The sequence below is a fragment of the Excalfactoria chinensis genome, chromosome 4, assembly GCF_039878825.1.
Source record: "Excalfactoria chinensis isolate bCotChi1 chromosome 4, bCotChi1.hap2, whole genome shotgun sequence".
NCBI lineage: Eukaryota > Metazoa > Chordata > Aves > Galliformes > Phasianidae > Excalfactoria > Excalfactoria chinensis.
The window spans coordinates 6084006-6105386 of NC_092828.1; the positions used below are offsets into that span (position 1 = coordinate 6084006).

At 40.9% G+C, this 21381-nt stretch overlaps 1 protein-coding gene and 1 long non-coding RNA gene across 12 annotated transcripts in view; both read right to left on the bottom strand.

The window, feature by feature from the left end:
• Positions 1-943: 943 nt before the first annotated feature.
• On the bottom strand, positions 944-6554 carry LOC140251016 (uncharacterized). The gene is made up of 3 exons (XR_011903357.1): positions 6477-6554; positions 2857-2906; positions 944-990 (listed from the first exon to the last, which is right to left on the bottom strand). It is a non-coding gene; the product is annotated as an uncharacterized lncRNA (long non-coding RNA).
• Positions 6555-8516: 1962 nt separating this feature from the next.
• CTBP1 (C-terminal binding protein 1) overlaps positions 8517-21381 on the bottom strand; it is a 207180-nt gene continuing 194315 nt past the window's right edge. For 9 of the 11 annotated variants that reach the window (XM_072333999.1, XM_072334001.1, XM_072334008.1 and 6 more), the window contains 5 exons: positions 21115-21329; positions 17392-17522; positions 15108-15235; positions 12744-12861; positions 8517-8779 (listed from right to left, as the gene is read on the bottom strand). In XM_072333999.1, the coding sequence (XP_072190100.1) occupies positions 8593-8779; positions 12744-12861; positions 15108-15235; positions 17392-17522; positions 21115-21329 (779 nt within the window). In that variant the 3' untranslated portion in view covers positions 8517-8592. The remainder of the gene's footprint in view (positions 8780-12743; positions 12862-15107; positions 15236-17391; positions 17523-21114; positions 21330-21381) is intronic. The other 2 variants (XM_072334002.1, XM_072333998.1) reach the window with 1 other exon arrangement.

Genomic DNA, 21381 nt, shown 5'->3' on the forward strand with positions numbered 1-21381 from the left:
TCAGGCACATTTATCAGTGTAACAAAGCTTGCACTCCATGAGAGTCCTCCAGGGAAATAAAGCAACAACAACAAATAATTTAATGCAATTCGCTTAACAGTACAAATATTTGTAATTATAAAACTCCTTAAGTGTGCTCCATCCATAACTGGCACATTGTTCTTAAATTTGCTCTCATCATGTGGCAGCGCCTCCCATTTAAGCAGCTTTTGGTGTTCTGACACTGAAGAAAGCGAGGCCAAATGCCCTGGTTTGTTATTGCTTTCCTTTCTCTTAACGTGAAGGCAGAGCTCACGTTTGCTGACGTGCCATTGAAAACTCAGTCACACCTAATAAAATGGGAGCATTGAAAAGACACTGCTGTGTGATTAATAACTGTCATAAATACATTACAGCGTGAATGCAGTGTTACTGATTGCTGCCAGCCATGCGTGATCTAAGTCTAAAACAATCAATTAACCATTAATTGTAATGTCTGTTAATCATTGATTAACCTGTTATAAATAACAAATACATTCCCCTTGCTGTAAAATGGGACCACCAGGCCATATTGCACTGCTATACGTGTCTCCCATGTCTATCCAGGAAGAATACCTGTAGTCAGTTGGTTGTGATTTTGGTACCACTTTTATATATATTTAAAGTTTTTAGACAATGTGTTGTTACTTCACGGGTAGGCTCTATTTTCGCTTTTGCCTCATAGCAAGGTACTGCAAACCAAAGGACATCCCAGCAAGTCAGCTTTACAGCTGAAAACTGTCCTGGCACAAGGAAGGCCTGAGGATATCTTATCTTATATTATCATGCACCAAGTTATGCTACAGTTGCCTATTGTCAGGGTAGGGATCAGCAGCACTTTTCAGACCTCCAGCTGCCTCCTACCTATCATTACCATGACGTCTCTTGCTTCCAGACTGTGACCATGGGAGATTCATGACTCACCTTCCCTGAATCCATCATACAGCTGAGAATTCCTCAAGGCCACAAGAGCTAAAAACGGAATGATAAAGGCAGACGTCAGAACACCAGCACCAAGATTAAGAAGTGATGTAACCAAACGCTGTGAAAATCCAGACTTCAGGTATTTTGTGAAACCTTGGGGCAGCATGAGCACAAACGCTGTGATCCTGAAACAACAAGCACAGCCTCAAGTAGCGTTGTTAGGGAATAGGGCAGGGAGGGCAGGACAGGTTTGGATGCATGAGAGCTGTCTGAGTGGAGCCAGTCAAGAGCACTGCTGTCATCATAGAGAGAAAGAGAAGGAACTGGAAACTTCCCTGTGAGGGCCCCTCAAGGCTATTGAGAAATCATAATAAAAATAAAGGCAAAAGCTCAGGAAGGAAAACTGTAACTTGAGACATCTCCAGCAGGAAAAAAAGCACAAGGGCCTATCCCAAAAAATCACTGACTGTCAGAGTAACGAACAGCATAATGCATGCATTGGCTTTGAAATGCACCAAGTGTGCCTCTGCTGCCCTTCTGCTTTCTAACCTGCCTCCATCGGAAAACATTTGCAGCAGGAACTACTTCCAAATATTTATTTACATATTCATCAAGACAAAAAAGCATTTGTAGAGCCTCGACACTGAACAGGTGCCAGGTCTTTGAGCCCTCTAATTCTAAAAGATTAACTGCATCCTGGGCTGCAATTACCGGAGGAGCTGACACCCCTCTATTCCCTGCCTCATTGGGCTGCCTAATTCTCATGCTTTTCCAGCTCTGAGATATAATGGCAAATGCTGCTGCTGAAGGGCTGCCGGCAGGATTTGACCCCACACAACATATATAATGAGGGTCACAGAGTCACAGAACGGTTTGGGTTTGAAGGGAACTTAAAGCCCATCCAGTTCCAACCCCCTGCTGTGGGCTGGGTGCCCCTCACCAGCTCATGGCCCTCATGTAATACAGCAGAAGAGGCATGCTTGCTTGGAGCTGGCCAGGGACCAGAGAAGTCAGGGAAGGAAGGCCAGGAAAGGCTGGAGAAGGCCAGGACAGGTCAAGGAAAGAAGGCTAGGAAAGGCCAAGGCAGACACAGCAAATACTTTGCTACCCAGCAGCGTGCCTCAGTGGCCTGTGGCCCTACCCTCAGCATGTCCAGCAGGTTTGCATCCCTGTACTCAGCTCTGGTGAGGGTGAACCTCGAGTACTGTGCCCAGTCTTGGGCCCTTCGCTGCAAGAAAGACATTGAGGCCCTGGAGTGTGTTCAAAGAAGGGCAACAAAGCTGGTGAGGGGTCTGGAGCACAGGCCGTATGAGGAGAGGCTGAAGGAGCTGGGATTGTTCAGTCTGGAGAAGAGAAGGCTCAGGGGAGATCTTATAGCTCTCTATAACTTCCTGAAGGGAGGTTGTGGTGAGCTGGGGGCCAGCCTTTTCTCTATGTGTAACTGGTGACAGGTGACTACCTAATATCCAACCTGAAATTATAATGCAAAACAAAAACACCTTTAAACAAAGCATGGATGATGAGGTCCTGGCACTGCTGCCCAGAGAGCTGTGGGTGCCCCATGCCTGGAGATGCTGAAGGCCAGGTTGAATGGAGTCCAGGGCAGCCTGAGCTGGTGGGAGGCACCCAGCCCATGGACAGGGTTGAAATGGATGGGTTTTAAGATCCATTCCAACCTAAGCCATTCCATGGTTGTATGATCCCAGATGCGCATGAAAATTCAAGTAGGGTGTATGCAGCAATGAAAGAGGTTTCTATTGAACATTGCTCTTTCAACAGGCTTAGGATTCTATTTTCTCTGGAAAACAGGATCTAGCTGCTAGTTACATGATGCAAAACAGTGCCTCTATACTTAGAATTTGCAAAGGCTGAAAACAAGCTTTGACTCATAGTAGAGATTTTTTCATCTCTTACCTGCATTTCTCACAACACAAAGGCCGTATCCTGTGATTGCAATAGCTGGTCTGTGGGAGGAAGAGAAAAAAACACAGTTGTTCAGAACAGGAATTCTTAGAAATCTGCAATTTCAACAAGCCATTTCAAAGGACAGGCCTCTCAACTTTGTGCTTGGAATGAAAAGTCATGGCCTTGCAGCTAATGATGTATTACTCTCCTTTAAAGATAAACGCATCATTGTAACTTCAGAACATCATGAACTCATTTCACATGTAGTAGACCTATAAAACACAAGAAATTGAACACCAAGTTGACTGAATCCCGTACTTAAAAGAACTGGGAAGTCCACACAAATAGAGATTGTAATACAAAAACTACTAATAATAGCAAAGATATTACCAGAAAATACTATATATATATATATATTTTCTCTCTTGTGCTTTAAGAGCACTGAAATACAGCAAGGATTGACCTTTAAATCAGAGCTCAACCAAAATTCTACTGAGTAGCAACAAGGATTTCCTGTGATGCTTTTAATGGTGCTGAAGTGCCAACCCTGCTCCTTGCTCCCTTCTGGAGAAGGAAAAATACTGTAAAGTTGGCAGCTGTGCTGGAGACACCTGGCTTGGGAACTCAACTAATGGCACTGGGTGGGACTTCCTGAATAGAGAGGGAGGGATCTGGAAACACGCAGCTCAGATGTCCTTCCTCAGAAGATCTAATTTGGGATGTTGATTTGCTGTTTTTACTCCCAGGGTTTGTCCACAATCCCATTTTCCCAACCTATATAAGGTGTCCACTTTCACTGAACATACAAAGAAATAATCTCATTATCGTAAGTGACTACTTCTGCTTTTAACACATTAAAAAGGCTCTGGGGACAATCTAATGATCTTGTTCCTTTGGATTATTTTAAGCCTTTGCAGTTAAGTATATATTCATTTAAATGCATTCTTTAAAACGCTTTCTTACTTTATTTCTTGAGCAGAGTCAGCGCTCCCACCTAGCAGAGCTTATCAGGTTCAGGCAGCACATGAAAGAGGGCAATACAGATGTAGTCAATGACTGCAGATGTCTTCAGCGGGTTGTCGTGCTGAAAGAATGAGGTTCATCACCTCAAAAATGTCTCTCGCCGCCCCAAGGACACATTTCAGCCTGGTTATGGTGGCCTTGGCATACAGCAACGCAACTCCCCGTACTAAAACAAACAGTGCTGCTATGAGAAAACGCTCCATTAAAACCCTCAGCAGAAATGTGAAGGCAAGAAATAAAACCAAAGTGCTGAGATTGGATCTGAATAGCCATGAATGAACAGGAAATGGAAACTCCAGATGAGGAAATGCATAAAGAAATACCAGCAGCCATCCCAAGCTCAAACGTAGATAGAAAGAACACTGGGTTTGGAGGGGTATTGTACATGGCAGTCAGTGCAGGAGAGAGCTAAAAAACAACTGGTCTGATTTGAGCTGGAACTTGCAGAAGAGAAAAAGATAACAGACCAAAGGCCGTCTTTCTCTAAAACAGGGAAGAATTCCACAAATACATTCTGTGTTCCCAGAACGCAAACAGGCCACGTTCTGTAAGAGGGAGATACACAAACAGAGCAGATCTGAGAGATGATAAGAAAGACTTAGGGCTGCTTTAAACCCTTGGGCAATGCACAACTTGGAGCTTCCACCACTATTGAGGTACTCAGCTCTACTGCGGCCAATGCAGTTTGCAGACTGGGAGGGCAATGAAGGAAGTTCTTCAAGCACTTTGTGACTTCATGGGGATAAATTCCCCAAGGAAAGCAGAAAGCCAACAGAGACAAGAATAGCCAGCAGCCTCCGAGACAGAAGATCCTGCCATTCCATCCACAGAAAATAACCACATTGAACTAAGAACTACGCCATTCTAAGTGACAAAAATAGAGGGCCACAAAGGAAACGATGTACGATGCTGTGTATCTGGGAATGACAGAAACTGGAAAAGTAAACAGATGAATAACACAGCTTGGTTTTCCTGGAAGATGTCTCATTGACCTCAGTATAAAGGAGGATTGGCTACAATATAACGTGCTCCCTAACACAGGTCAGCCCACACGACCTCATGTTCAACATGAAACAATAACTGGAATTCAGAGCCAGGGAAAGCCAAATTAAATAAAGCGGCTTAAAAAAAATTGCAGCGAGGTTTATTTTGTGTTTCAGCAAAACTATCAAAGGAAACAGGAAAAAGAAACCTAAAATCACTTGACGTTTTAATTAAAGAGAGAAGAAATCTTTCCGAAAGGTTTAATTCACTACTTAAACTGGGTTTTATGAAGAAGCAGAAGACGTTTAATGGCTTAACAGAGGTCAGACAAATGATCCAGGATTATTCTCTGCCCTTAAATCCAATGACTCCTTTTTTTCCCTGGTTTTTGCCTGCACGTTCCATTTTTGGTTGTTGGCTTTTTCCTCTCCAACTCACAAAAGGTAGAAACATTGAAGTGAATAAAGACCAGCAGTGCTGCCCTCTACACCAAGCAGGACAAGGGACCTTATCCAATCATCCATTGAGATTAACAGGAGAAAACTCTTTGGTCCAAGGCGAGAAGTGAGTGGGTAACAGCAGTCCTGTTCATTTGAAGAGCCAGCCTTAATTGTTTGGAGAGCTGCACAAGGAAACAGAGCGCTTTCTCTATGGTTGTATGGTAGCAAGCCTGTATGACCTTTGAACGTCCTTATATAATGGATTAGGAAAAAAAGTTAGAAAATCTAGCAAACAAAAACAAATGGATGGAACTTCAGGATTACATCTCATACCCCATCAGAAACCTCTCCCACAGTCTCTCTGCTGCTAATCATCTTTTCCTAATCAACATCTATGCTTGTCCACACCAGCATTTTTGTGTTTCTTCTTCCTCCTCAGCACCTCCTTATTATTTATAAGTCATTTTCCATACCGAGCCGCTGCTTCAATCTACAAAAAGCCAATTTACCCCCAACTGCTTCTCACCTGATAAGCCCCCACCCCATCAGCCATTTTGACTCTGCTACAACTTCAGCCAGAGCTCATCCCTTTCTAAGTGCACATGCAAAACTCATACCAACGCTCCAGGTTCCTGTGTAGCATCACTGATTTGCTCTAATGCTACCAAAAATAATTCACCTGATGCATCTGTGATCCCTCGTGGTTTGTTTTCTTTCCCATGGCTGCCCCACAGCAGCAATGAATCAGCCCCACCATGGGAAATAGCTTCTAACTCCTGACGAGTCTTTGTTCTGAGTGCATTTGTACAGCTGGCATCTTCCCACTACTGACAGCACCCAGCTCTCGTACAGTCCCCAGAGCCTCTCCATGCCTCTTGGCCACGATCCTCAATTCAGGCAATGCCAAAAATCAGAGTGCCTTCAATCAACTCCCTCGTCACCCTTCATTTCACCTTCCAAAACCACCTCAGGCCATCTCCCCCTGCTATTGCCTATTCACTTCCCACTGACTACTGCACAAATTCTCTCCAGCACATACATTGCCAGATGGAGGAAATCACGTTTCTACGATCTAGCAAAATCAGCCGTAAAAGATACGAGGTTGGTATGAGAGAGCAGCCTCTGTTTATTACGGTAACGCTTTTCCAATTAATCATTTACTCCATTATTTTTATTCTTTACCTTCAAATCCACTATTTGCTCTAAAGCTTCTCAGATGATAACCCAGAAGTCAGCACACATCGGTCTTGTCACTGCCTGGATGACTTTTCCCTTCTGCTCCAATAAAAGCAGGAAACTGGATTACCCTCCAGCAATAAGACTGACAAATATATCTCGAGTACTAGCACAGAACTATTGGATATGCATCACCACGGCAGCAGAGCCCTATTTACACCCATCACTGCGGTATTTCAGCCTCAAATCCTGAGAAATTCTCTGCCTGAGCAAGCATGGACGCTGACCCCATCACTGCACGGAACACTTCAGAGCTACACGCAGTAAATAGCGATGCCTTCCCATTCATTTTTTCATTTATTGATTCACTGGAAACAAAGCTTACTTATATAAGCTGTGTCTCAACTGATGCTGGAGGAAGAAAACAACCCTCTCCATTTTCCTCCAGAAATCTGCTTCCTTTGCCAACGAATTAAACAGTCAGCAATCCTCGGCAGCCGGATGTTAAACCTTTGTTATACAAACGTTCAAAGAAGCTTCTTCGGGTCCTGCAAAGAATCACCTTAAGACATGAATTACCAACAAAATGAGACAACGCACTTCAACTGCAGGAGACTGCATCCCATAACAACAGCTCAGCAAGAGCCAGATGGGCAGCTACTAGTTCAGATCAATGAACTAACAGATAAGAGACAACCTACTAGGTCTGTTTCCAGGTTCACATCTCTCCATTCAGTACTTGCCTCATGCAGCAGCTCCATTTGCTCTTTACACCACACAGTGATGAAGGCCATCACAAAATAAAGAAAACAATGCACACTTCTCATGTTGGACTTCGGCAAAAGACGTTTATTATTATTATTATTATTACTGTGGTGCTGTTGTACCTGCTCTGCTCTGCCCACAGCGGTGGCATAAACGCTGTTACCATATTGTAGCTGATGATGCCGATGTACAAATCAAAATCCATCTTAATTTCAAACTCCATTAGAAACACAGGAAAGAAGATCAACATTTACGAAATGTAAAGGGAAAAATGGCATGGAAAGAAATTTTTTCTCTTTTATTTTTCAAGCTTCCAAGACGGTATTACAAACAACAGAGAGCAAAGTAAAGCTAGAAATGAAATACTTGACAGCATCTGTTTAAAAATTACAGCTAAGAAACCTAATAAAAGTTGAATAAACAGTTACTAGAAATAAAAATTTTTTACACATATGGTATTTGTCTGGGATTTTTATTTCTTTAAAATAATTCATACAAATGGTTACAGTCACAAACATGATTTTAACCAAAAAAATATTGCTAGCCTACCACATTACCAGGAAGGAATCAATGTAGGCAATGAAATGCTGCTACTTTTCAGTAGTCTAGTGCCTTTTTCGCATACCACCAATAATATATACTTTAACTGGTGACAAAAAGCACAATGCTCGTTTATACAAAACCTTTTTTTTTTTTCCTCAAAATCTCTTTGCAAGGTTGTCTTCATTTTGAAATAAGGGAATTCATGCCAAAATCAGGAGAAACGGTTTTTCTTTTGTTTACTAAATTATTCTAAAAAATAAGACAAGCAGGTAGAAAAAACAATGCACTGTGTGGCGTAGAAAGAAAAATGGGAAAAATTCATTGTCCTGAGAAGTTTGCCAACTGCCTCATTTTGGGGCACGTTTTTAAAATATAAAAGAAAGGATTTTTAATCTCAAAATTGGTTTGCTGAATGCCTCCCTTACGTTTTTTTTCCTTGTTGACAGCTAAGCAAACAAACCCTTTTTAATGTTCTAAAAACTGTACACAGACAAGTACATTCATGATATAATTAACTACTAACTTCTCTTGCTTAACAAAGAACCCATAGGACACAGAAACAGTGAATCAGTTCACTGGACAGGGACAAACTACAATTTATACGGAGGAAAAAATGTTTCCAAATCTTCTTTTTGTCTCCCACCTTTTCCTTTTATACTGTATATTGGACCAGTTTCTAAACCAATAATCGTCTCCTCCTTTAAGTTCATGGTTTTGCCTTAATCAAAATCCAGGGTTTTGTGTTTGTTTCGTTGTTTTCTTTTCCATACGCTGAAGTTGAAATCTCTGATGTTGGGAATGCTGTTTTCGTAGGCTACAATTGGTCGCTTGGGTGGTCTCTATCAGCTTCTGGTTTGACAGTTTGGCCGGGAGAAGGAGCATGGGGCGGGTGGGCTACAGCAGGGAGGCCGTGTGATAAAGACATAGGGTTGGGGACGATTCCTTCTACTGCTGTAGGTATGCCAGTGGGAGCCACACTTACAACACCTGGGGGATACCTGCTGAGAAAAGAAAACGAGAACATACGTTACAACCAAGTGGTGGCTGAAAGCAAAGCCCGCCCTGCCTCCTCAGAAAGGTACGGAGGTGTTTATTTTATTTTCAGACCGGTGAGAAACACAGTGGGTTAAGCAGAAGATAACATATATGGATCCTGTCAAAAGATGCTGTATGTTACCCAAAGGAGAAGTAAGACTTGCTAGAGGGTTTTTTTCTTTACAATTTAAGATTTAATAGCAAGCATCCTTCACAAAGTATACCGCAGCAAAAGGCAACTCAGGCTAGACCTGCACATACATACATACCTGTCCTTTATGACTTTCCATCAGCGTGACCTTTGGAGACATTTTTCTCTTTCTCATATACAGATTTTGACACTTCACTGTTGTAGCTTGAATAATAGAATCTTTAAGGTTGGGAAAGACCTCTAAGATCATCTAGTCCAATCATCCACCTACCACCAATACTGCCCACTAAACCACATTCCTCAGTACTACATCTACCCTGGGCATGTTTCACCACCTCCCTGGGCAGCCTGATCCATTGCCACACCACTTTTTCCTGAGAAGAAATTCTTCCTATATCCAACCTGAACCTCCCCTGGTGCAATTTGAGGCCATTCCCTCTTACCCTATTGCTCTTACCTGAGACAACCCCCACTTCACCACAACCTCCCTTCAGGGAGTTACTGAGAGCTCCTCTGAGCCTCCCCTTCTCCAGACTAAATAATTCCAGACTTAGGTGAAAAACTATTTCTTAGAACTTATCTTGTAATCAGAGCTTTCAAACAGTCCCCTAAAAGAGCTATCGCATTCACACTGCCATTCTTAAGATGTCAAATTCATGCCTATGAAGCCAGTTATTAGTTTTAGCACCAAACTTGCCACACTATTTGTCTGAAATTCATAGAATCACTACTACTTATAACAGAGGCCAAGTGCTTTAGGCTGACTGCCTTCTTTTTAACCCAACAGTGAAACATTGTGGGAACAGCTCTTTACAGGTACTTCGCCAGATGAGCTCAGCATGGCTACCTGATACAGCACAGTGATGATGGGTCACCCTAAGAAAGAATGCAACAGATAGAACACTGGTTGTTACCTGGGATGGATAACCAGAGTGTGAAAGACTACACCACCTGGAGGCCAGAGAAATTTGTTCCCACTTGTCCATATATTCCCAAGGTTCCTTCTCCAGAGAGTTTCCTTCAAATTAATTTGTTGTTGCTAATGAAATTAGTTGCTTGTTTCACTATTTCCATTTGAATCTCACTGGTCAAATTCATAGGAATACTGACCAACTAGGCATTACTTTTTCACATTTCATTTTGAAACAGCTTACTTGTTACTCCAGGTGCACCATTCCATCTTACGTTACACACACAGACTGAAAATGGCTAGCGAAATACCCCAGTGTGAAACAACTCCTGAATGGTTACCACCAGGTAACTACTCTCATCCAAGTGCCTCTTAAGGACAAGGATATTTTCATTTTCTACATGTTAGAAGGCTGAACAAACATGTCCTATACACTGCACAACTATTGCTTACTAGCTGTCAAATTTTACTCTGCCTATAACCTGTTCTCTCTGTAGCATGGGAAATGACACTGTTACTTAACAGGCAGCTTAGTAAAAAGTATGAAGTAGTAACACAAAAGCAATGTTTATTATGCTGCTTCACCAAGACTATTACCAATAGTTTCTTCTCAGAAATATCATTAACTTTAATTTATGGGATAGGTCCTGTTTACTGAACCGTTTGTGTTGACAGGGTAAATGTTTTGTTTTACCCAGAATGGGACAATATTCAGAAGATCTAGGTTATATTCTGTCCTTCCTAGCTTTAGTTTACTGAAAGAGCTATTTGCATTTTTTAACATATAAATTATTATCCCAGCTCTTATCTCCTAATGCAATTATATGACTATGCTACAGTTATTAGCACATCCGAAACGTTACACTGACTGTGACAGACTCCAGAACTCAGCTATGTGATGACAATCTTGGATTGCAGAGAGAAGATGGAACTGATCATTCAGTGCAGTTTTTTCATGAAGCTGGGAATTAAACGCCGCCAAATAGTGCTACTAAAACCAATTTCTTCACAAAGCTCAAGCTTCAAGTTTCACATATTTTACACTGCTCAAAACAATGACTGCTTTCATTCACATTCAAGGACTACTCTATCAGCTCTCCAAATAGAAGCCTCTAGGTATTTGCTGCACAACTCATCTTGTTCTAAATTGTCAAAGTGGTCAAACTATTTGCATTTAAAAGCAATTGTAAAGTAACAGTTTACATATTATTTTCTTTATTGAAAACAACAACAACAAAAAGACTCAAACAATGCCTAAAAAAGCATTTAGTTCCATGCTTATCCTGTTAACATTCAATACATAAGGTCCTTATCTTGTACATCATTATCTCCAAAAACGCTCTTACGTTAAAATCCATTGCTAACTGTGCAGCCTGCTTCTGTTGGTCTTGGGATTCCTCAGGAGAGAACAAACAACTGCATTTTATTTGGATACACAACCTGCTGCTTAATTGCCATGACACGGCTGGAGTTACTACCCCCAGTTCAAGAACACCTATCTGCCTTTAAGCCCCAGCTGCATTCAAATGTGCCCCAAGTACTCCAGATTTCAAGCAATGAAATCAAATGCTGCATGCCTGAACGCATTTCAAATAAAACCAAATGGAAATAAAACCAGCTTTCTTCAGATATTTAGAGCTGTGGGTACTTTATCCAAAATTAAACACCTTGATGTGATCTGACATATGTGCGTGTTGATTAAACCAAAGTTATTCTTTTCCTCTGAAGTGTTTACAGCTACTGATAAGGTGATTATGGCAGAGGATAATGATTTTCTCCCTGTTATCTCTCCATCACTTCCTGAAGAAACTACCAGAACTCTGTGGACTTAAAAGCTATACCACACTTCTCAGTGTTGCATCGCTGGGTTCTCAGACAGGATAACACAAAAAGAATTCTTAGACCCCTTAAAAGTAAGAGCAAGTCCTGAAGACAGACAACAAGAAGAAAGATGTTTAAAGACTGCGAGTGGAAAGATTAGGAGAAAGAGGCTTAAAAAGTAATGGCAGTACTGAACTGTCCCATCCCTCAAGGCCTTTTGGCAGCTGTCTGTACCTTTCTCAGCCACTTCTATTGTACTTATGAGTAAATATGGAATGAATGAGTAAATACGGAAGATAACAAAAAATAAAACTGCAGACTTCTTTATCAATAAAGATTGCATGAAGCTTACAACTAGGAAAAAACTGCTGCTGCTGCGACAGCTACTAGGGATAATAGGGATAAATGGACAGAGAAAGACCATCAAGCAACCAAAGTAACTGAGGAATATTCAGTGTGGAAAAACACGGCCCTTCTATTAATTATTAAAAACTGCTTTTCACAGTTGATTGAGATTGCATTGATCAAATCTCTCAAATGCTTGGGAGGAATAACTTAAAACACAAAATCTACAAAACTCTGCTTTAAGCGTGTTTTCATAAACACTACAGGCTATTCCACTGTATTCACGATTGAATTATTTATGCTCTTGTGTCTGGAGGCCACAAAAGAACAGAACTATACTTCATTATCAAAAGTCTTTCTATTACCAACTGCCGTATCACCCTCAGCAAATGGACACCAACTTCCACTGCCTTTATTAGAGATGACCAAAATTGTTTCTGCGGAACATACAAAAGATTGTCTATTGTTCAGATATTATAAACCACACACACCAAAAAAAAGGTAAGAAAACAAGCACTGTGTGTCTGATTTTAGCAGCTAACAAAACAATACTGTTCTCCTGAATGCAACAACTACAAAAACAACACAGCTGAAGCCTAGTTCAGAAACACTTCATTTATTAATAGGAAGGTCCCTTTGTTTATCCTGCAATACTTACCACTGCATTAAGCAAGTATTTCTTTCATGCCTGCATCATGCTTACCTGTATGCAGCACCATTAAGCTCTGGATGAACAACTCCGGGATCCATGCTGGCCCAATGTGTAGCTGCAGTCAAATGATCTTTATTAACACAGTTTTTCAGACTGTCTGGAATACGACCTGGGATGAAAGAAAGGAAGAGAAACACATTTAAAATTATATGGTACATGCTCTCAGTTTACCCATGTTAAAAACAGAGCTATAAACTTCTGTGTGTTTAAAATACATAATATCACACTATGAGCTCAATTTTTGATCCTCACTGTTCCCCTTTTTTTTAGGTGGAGACTTCATTACCATTATGGGTTTTATCAGATGGTAGGTGTAGTGTGCAGTCATTTACTGCACAGCTTCTTCCAATCAGTTTCTCTCTTGACACCCTTTCCCCATTGTATTCCCCCATGTCATTCACATATTCAGCTTCATCCCACACTTCCTGTACTTGTTTCTCTGCAATTCATTGTCTTTCTCACCTCCCTAATGCTGGTCTTAGTTTGATCTTAGTACCCAACCATGTTCAAACACAGAAGTGATGACAGCTTCACTATAAATCAAGGATTTAGATCACCAATAGCACAACCACACACTTTAAGAAAACACAGGCCTGCCTTCTCAGGCACATATGTCTGGGCTATTGCACAATGTTTAACACAGGACTATCTTTGTGTAGCTGACTCCCGCTCAGTTTTCCTATCTTAGCCCATTAACATTTATTTGTACACTAATCATCCTGCAAGCAGGTATGGTATGCTGGTTTGTGCAATCTTTCCCAAAGCTTTTTGGAAGTATCTAACATTTATACAACAACCTGATGAATGCAATGTTTGAGCACTTCAGGACTATAAGCACAAAGACTAATTCCAGCAAAGGGATGATCAGATTCTTTAGGTTACCTCTCAGGGATAAATAGGCCTATACAGGGCAGTGTGGGTCAGGAGTTTCAGAGGTGCCTTTAATCACCATCCACAGAATCCTTTCTGCACAGACTATAAACAAAACAGAGTCATCTAGACACAAGATACAGGACAGGCTACTGCCAGCACTTCTTTGTACAGCAGAGAAACGTGTTGGCACTGAACCACCCTCAAGGTGACACAGAAAACCCTCCATGTCTGCAGAGCATTCAGCCTATATTGCCAATGGGAAAACAGCAAAGTCCTACTAAAGAGAGAACATTAGTGCTTAATGAATCATTTTCCAGCATGAAAATCCTGCCTTTTATTTCAGGCTACAAGGGATTCAAACTAAAGCCAAATGGCTTACTCTTCTCATTTTATTTATTAGCGGTGCATATTCTGGACGTAACTATTTTTTTCTTATGTGAATTAGTTCACAATTAAACAGTAGTTATTCAACAAAGAGACTGCCCTTTAAAATGACAGACTTCCTCTGGAATACTTTAAAAAGAGAAACATCTAAAAAGGAGTACGTACTAACAAATACCAAAAGCTTTGTTTTTAACTGAGTCGTGATACAAGCACTACTTGGAACAGCATGAAACCCTGCATGCTTAAAGTATTACAGCTTAAAGACCCTGAAGTTCCAAACTGTCTAAGACAAATTTAGATGAAATTTGGAAAATACAAACAGAAAAGAATAAATGGAGCTTGTAGGGACATCTAACAAAATCGATAGGCTGATTCTCGCAGGCTGAGAGAGCTGAGGCATTTCAGCCTGGAGAAGAGAAGGTGAGGTAGACGTGACAGTGGAGTTTTAGTATCTAAAGGAATTCCTGAGTGTAAGAAGGAAGGGGACAGACTGTTCTGCAGGATCGGTTACAGCAGACAAGGAGAAATGGTTTCAAACTAGAAGAGGGGAGACTGGACATAAGAAGTTTTTTTACAATAAAAGTGATGAGGCACTGGCACAGGTTGCCCACAGACGTTGTAGAAGCCCCATCCTTGAAGGCATTCAAGGTCAGACTGGAAGAGGCTCTGAGCACCTGAGTTGTAGGTGTCCCTATTCACTGCAGGGGAGCTGGACCAGATGGCCTTCAAGGGTCCCTTCCAAATCAAACGATTCCTTGATACTACAGTATCATCAATAATTGGATGACTTGCAGTCAAATCCATCACACGGCTGGTACTTACAAGCCACAGGAATGAAAGGGGGATTTTTCACACTGAAGTATGTTCCTGTTATATGGAAAAAATACTACTTTTTCACTTCCTGCCAACTCTTCGTAATTGCAATGATGATGCAACGTGATCTGCTTGTGCTGAGAATAGACTCAGTTGGTATTTACTGGTTCCCATGTTCCAAATATTAGAAGCAGTAAACAAAGACTAACTTTGGTTCTTTTCAGCACCTTTCAAGACCGTTAAAAGGAAATACAGAGTAAAGGAGATAATAAGGTGAATCAGTACCTGTGATCGCCCTTCGGATCTCTCGTGCTGCTTCCTCCCGCATCTCAATTGAGGCTTGTTCACTATACCAGGCTGCATGTGGGGTACAGATCAGGTTTGGTGCATCCTTCAAGGGACCCTGACTAAAGCTAAATGAAGATTTAAAACAAGATCAAATGACAAAACAAATTGGGGGTGGGGGAATAGGAAGATCCAGAGGGATTTGTACATACATTCTACTAAATTCTACAATAGAAAATAATTGCATTTGTATTCCTTGTTGGGCTTGTTTTTAACTCCATCACTAAATTTAATACACTACTCATGGTATTAATCACATCTCATAGACTCAAAGGGTAGAACTTAAGTAGCACTAGTAGCAACATTAGCTTCCGTTCAATGCACTTATTGTTAACTACAGCCACTGTCGTTCCAGTATTCATGCACAAATGCATTAAGCAAGACCCAGATTAATTCAGGATGCCACTCTGTCCATCCATCACAGTTTTATTACATTAGCTAACAAAGCTTTCTCTCTCAAGAATCACTGTCTATGTGACACTTACTCATCAAAAAATAACTATAATTTGCACACTGGTTATTGACATGAGCTTGTCAATCAGCATCCCCAGCTTTTTGATAATTCATCTTTTTTTTTTTTTTCCCTATTATTTCAAACTATTTTTTCTTTCCTGTTTTGCATAGAAACTACACAGAAAGAAGGAAATTTACTTGACGGATCGATTTTCAGGGAAAGCAATGAATCTACATAATGTGTTTTCACAAATACAGAGTAAGAAAACTGAAAATAGTGGGAGCTTGCTCCTCCTACCTATTTTCAGTTTTAATAATCCTCCAGTCAAGTGCAACACCGGTAGAGCTCATATTTTAGACGAAAATGTGCTTTCGGAGTTGGTAATAATTCATAGAATTATAGATTTCATCAGTGGTTTAATAAACAACGGGATATCTGGCAAAGCTCTCAAATAAAGAGTTGCACGCTGCAATCAGATAGACATGCAGCATTGAAGCTGAAGGAAATTGTGGCTGTAATCCTGCAACTGAATCTCTGCAGATGGTATCTCCATGCAGTAAATGGGGCTTCCTATAGGTGCAAAGGTCTGCCTGTGCAGATCCGAGATCTGAACTGGGAAGAACGTATATAGCTGGAAGTCCCTTGAGCTGTTTAGATTTTAGCTTTGCACAGCACTACTGCATTGTAATGTCTACATTGACAAGTAAATAAATGCAGGGTATAAATAAAATGTATTTGTGATATTGCACTGTGTCTCAATAGATATAAAAATTCTACCTAAAAGGATACCATCACTACGTTTTTAAAACTTCCAGTATCCCCTGCAAGCTGATACAAGAGAGCCTGTCCTCTCTCCATTCTTCACAACCTGCCCTCAGGTCTTGAATCTGTTCCTGTTCAAAAACCTATGTGGATGGTCCCAGTTAAAATTAATGTTTCTCCCTGCCCAGACTGAGCAAGTGGAAAAGGCTTGTCACATACAAGCACTAAGTTACTTAAATCTTCTTGTAATTCAGAAGTCAGGCTCAAGACTCCAAGACAACAAGGCTTGTTTCTCATTAGCAGTGCTGGTACCACAACACCAGTGCCACCCTGGGGAGTGGCATGTCTTGGCCTATACCACTAGAGATGCTCGGTGGCATTCAGAAAAGTAAGGCTAATGCTAGAGCTCTGCTCATGGCAGAAGAGTTACTTCTCTACTGCTGAAGAGAAACAGTAAAAGAAATCCAAATCTGAACTCTAACCCTTTTCCTTATCTTTTTTTGTGATCTGGCACGTTTGCGGCTTTCCTGCAGGGGGATTATGGACAGAATGTATGCCTTTTCCACCAGAGCAGCATCAAAGCAGTTGTTTCTCACACCAAATCTCAACCTTTTGCCTTCTGCAAGACTGTTCAGATGTTAGTTGCCTCCAGTGTTCAGTCAGTGATGAAGGAACACTCCTCTCAAAGCCATGACACAAAGCCATGCCCAGCATTAGAACTTCACTCTGTGACATTTGTACTGAATAAACACATTGGATTTTAAGTTCTTTTTTCTAAAGGCATTAAGTCTTGGATGAACTTTTTTTCCCCACTTCTGACCACATACCCAAGCTCCATCTACTTTTGCATTAGTCCAGTGCTGCACAGATTCATGTTGCTTTACTAAGGAGTATTAGGCTACCAAATGAAGGGAAAACTCATTTACTTGTTGCTGTTGATCGTATCATGCACTACGACTTAAAAATAAGAAAGTGAACAAAATAAAAAGAAAAGAAAAGGAAAAGCACCTGAATGGTTCTGACTCATGTACATCTAAGGCTGCCCCTCGTATCCTTCCTTCCTTCAGGGCCTGTGCAAGTGCTTTTTCGTCTACTAACCCACCTCGAGCTGTGTTGACCAGGAAAGCCCCTTGTCTCATCTAGGGAAAGTTAAAAACAAGAATGATGAAATAAAAATAAATGAAATAAAATCGTTGTGGCATTATTTTTTTTTACTCAAAAGAAGCATCCATTACAACAAAGGCTATTCAAGCTGATTTAACCTGTAACAGTTGTCTTCCCTTTCCATTGGAAAGTACCACAAAATGTGATGCTTCTAACATGAAATGCTATTTCACAGCATTTAATAAGCTTTTGTTTCTTTTAAGTAGTGTCTTTTCACAGAGGCGTTGTTTCACATATTGTGCAGTAACATGATCAAAAGATACGACTGTGCATATGAAACTGACAGATCATTTTATGCCTTTTCATTTCACTGTGAAATTGCATGAGACAGAAACTACCGAACATTCTTAAACAAATTCATACCTTGTGGTTTTCAACTTTCACACAAATAAAAGCCTGCATGAATTTTTCAGAAAAGAAATCAATGCTTTTGGATTTTCAAACACATTTCCCTTTAGTTGCCAAAACACAGTAGACCTATGTTTTATTTACTGTTGTTACTTCAGCTTTCTCCTCCTGGTAAGGCTTTTCAAATACAGGTCTAAAGAATTCTTACATTATTCAATTAAAAGGCATGAAAATGAATTTGGTTGAGAATGCTGCGTGCTTAGGAGAGAAGCTGTGCTGTGCACTGTGCAGATTAGCATTGCAGATGACACTATGAGGGGAGAACTACAAGTATTTACACCCCAGTATATCCACAACATGAAAACAAAGAGGAAGTTTAAATAAGAGAGATGGTACGGAAAAGAAAAAAACTGACATCCTGCTTCCAGCCACCCTAATACTTCATCTTTTATCAGTCATCTCCAACACAGCTTCTGATCTCACAAGCATTTCAAAGCACAAAGCTTGCCAAGAGCAGGAACCATGGTGAAGATCAGTGATAAAAAACCCATTTTGAACTGGCTCCATCTCTCCCCCATAAGAAGAAAAACCCAACATTTTGACACCACGCCACCTACTTGAAGCCTACCCAACAAACTAATGCTTACATAAACAGATCCACTCTCAGAAAGTGATTCAAAGCGCCAAATGCATGAACAACAAGGAGGTTTGGATGAAAGTCAGCTACAAGAATTATTATTATTTTATATTATTATTATTTTAAAGAGATCACTGGATATATTCAACAATTAACATGCACATGCTTGCAGTAAAGTTGTAAGAAAGAAAACACATTTTTCTGGCCAGCTCACTAGCTTGAATCGTCCCCGCCTCAGGCCACTTGAAGGGCTTACATTTGTTGGACCATATAGCAAAACAAAAGCCCGTTTACTGTGGAACTAAGAGACACTTCAGTTGCTGCATCTCCACTAGTAGATTAAAACTAGCACAGTAGGGCTCTCACCCAGGCAGCATTCACAGCCATGTCACGTGGGCTTATGAGGGCTTACAGACTTCCCAGTACTGTGTTCTTGCAAATGTAAGGGACAATTTGATGTTTTAGTATAGCCCAGTGCATTTATCCATCCATTGAACTGAAAACTTTCAGCAAATCTTACTAAAATCTTCTGCCTGTCCATAATAAACCTTATTTTTTTTCCACCTTCAAGATTATTTGCAAAACTTTCGAGCTAGCACTAAGACAAGCCCAAACCAAACAGAACACAGACACATAAATGTGCATTCTAATGGAGAATAATTCTGTGAGTCGTGATAAACTACAGCTGGAGGTGACCCTATATAATGGGTGGAAGCTTGAAAGAGTGCCACAGCACCGCTTACAGCTGTTAGCATTCACCCACATTAAACCTGCACAGCTGCTTTAGAAGTGTATTCATACAACTGCATAATCACCTTCTCACATCACTGTAACTGAAAATGACCTCAGTTTCTCTTAAGAGCACTTGATTACCATGAGCCCAAAAACACAAGCATGAAACACTTCTCTGAACTAATTTAGGACTAGAAGGCCAAGTGAGACGGCAAGGCGGAATGCTGACCAATTAAAAGGAAAAGCCTCCGAAAGAGAAGTGGCACCAAGTTTTGAAAGACATTTTAAGGCTACGTAATTTCAGATTCTTAACAAGATTCGGGACTTCACGAGGACTCACCATACTTCTCCACAATGTTTAAGAACTGGCTACCACACAAACGTGCAATACAGAACAAAAGAGGCATGCAATGGGCTCTAGAAATTTTTTTAGGGCAACTCTAGCATCTGGCAGACTGAAAATGCTCTTCTGCTCTTGTCAATTGCCTTGTTACACTTATAACGCTTTCACTTTGCTCCTAAATAAAAGGATAGCGAGATAAATACCTACAATATCCTTTCCAGTCCTGGTTTTATCGTATGCATTTCATTTCACATGGCATCGCTTGCTATTAAGCTGTTCTGTTTGCTTCTCTAACACACTGAGCACCCTCCAGAGCTCATCCCAATTATCCGCCTCTGCTTAAAATCTTCTAACCTGATAGACTGGTCAAAGCTTTGGAGGCCACCATATGAGTAACCACTGCTACGTCTCTACATAGCCCCACTGAACTCATTGTGGTTTCGTTTGGGTTCAAATGTCTGGACATCTGACCATATAAAAATGTTGTGTCTGCACAGACAACAGAGGAGAATGGCCAGAACAGGGTGAGCTCAGTTCTCTTAGCAATCTTAATTCCATTAATTTTTAAGTTTTAAACCCCAGTCCCAGGTTTTACACCAGGATGGATCTGCAAAATCTCGCAACTCTCTAATCAAGACGTACATTATATCATCAGATGTGTAACATGTTGAGTAATCGTTTTGGTTCACCTGAAGCTGAAGAGCAACAGGCACAAAGTATTTCTCAGACAACAAGCAGGAATTTTTCTGCAAAAGAATGCTATTGTCACTGTAACCAATATATAGATAATACTGCATGTACAAGAAACAGAAAAATACAGAACCAATTACAACAGTCAGAATTTCTTACTGTACACTATCTACACTCTAAAATCTCAGTGTTTTATTTCCTACTGTTACCTACACTGAGGCCTGAGTTAGAAGCAAAACGTTTAATAAAAAAGCCTACAACTGAATTAGTTACTGCACACCTTAATTCCAAAGTGATTTTCATATTGTCTAAAAACTTCAGGGAGAGGTTTTCATTCAGACAAGCATGATTTTCCCAAAGAATGCAATGCTGGCAATGAGATCCACTCGCGAAGCACCCTGCAAACCTCAGCGCTGAGCACTGGGGGGCGGCATTTAGTCACAATCCCTCGGTGATACTGAAGATCACAACCCGAGGGACAAGAAGGAAAGGCAGAACTGCTACCTGCGAGTACAGGTACAGGAGGCAGCTACCAGAAGACACAGCATAAGAGTGTAAACACAACTTAATCAGCTCCGAGCAACATGTAGAAGAGCACGCTATTTCCAAAAGTGCAATGTTACTGAAGAAAACTGACAAGAAAAGCGATGACATGTAAGGCATCAGCTACTTTCCTATTAGTTATAAACCTATTTCATTTCAAAGCAGCAAAAGTGAAAAATTCCTTTTAAATGAGAATCTGCATCTTTACAAAACAAAGATATATACAGTGTAAGTCAACAGCCCCTGTGCAGAGGGCGCTCACAGAGATGATTACCTGCTTTATGGTGAAGTCGTTAATAAGATGATGATTGTGTTCATTCAAGTTGCAGTGCAGGGTAACACAGTCACTGTGGAACAGCAGGTCCTGCAAAGTGCTCACCCGCTGCAGTCCCAGAGCACGCTCCATGCCATCTGAGAGGTATGGGTCATAAAAAATCACACTGAAGCCAAAGGCTTTGGCACGTAGTGCTACTGCTTGCCCAACACGCCCTGCAACAAGACAAACATGATGAGAACAGTTGTGAAGCTGCTGGCGTAAGGT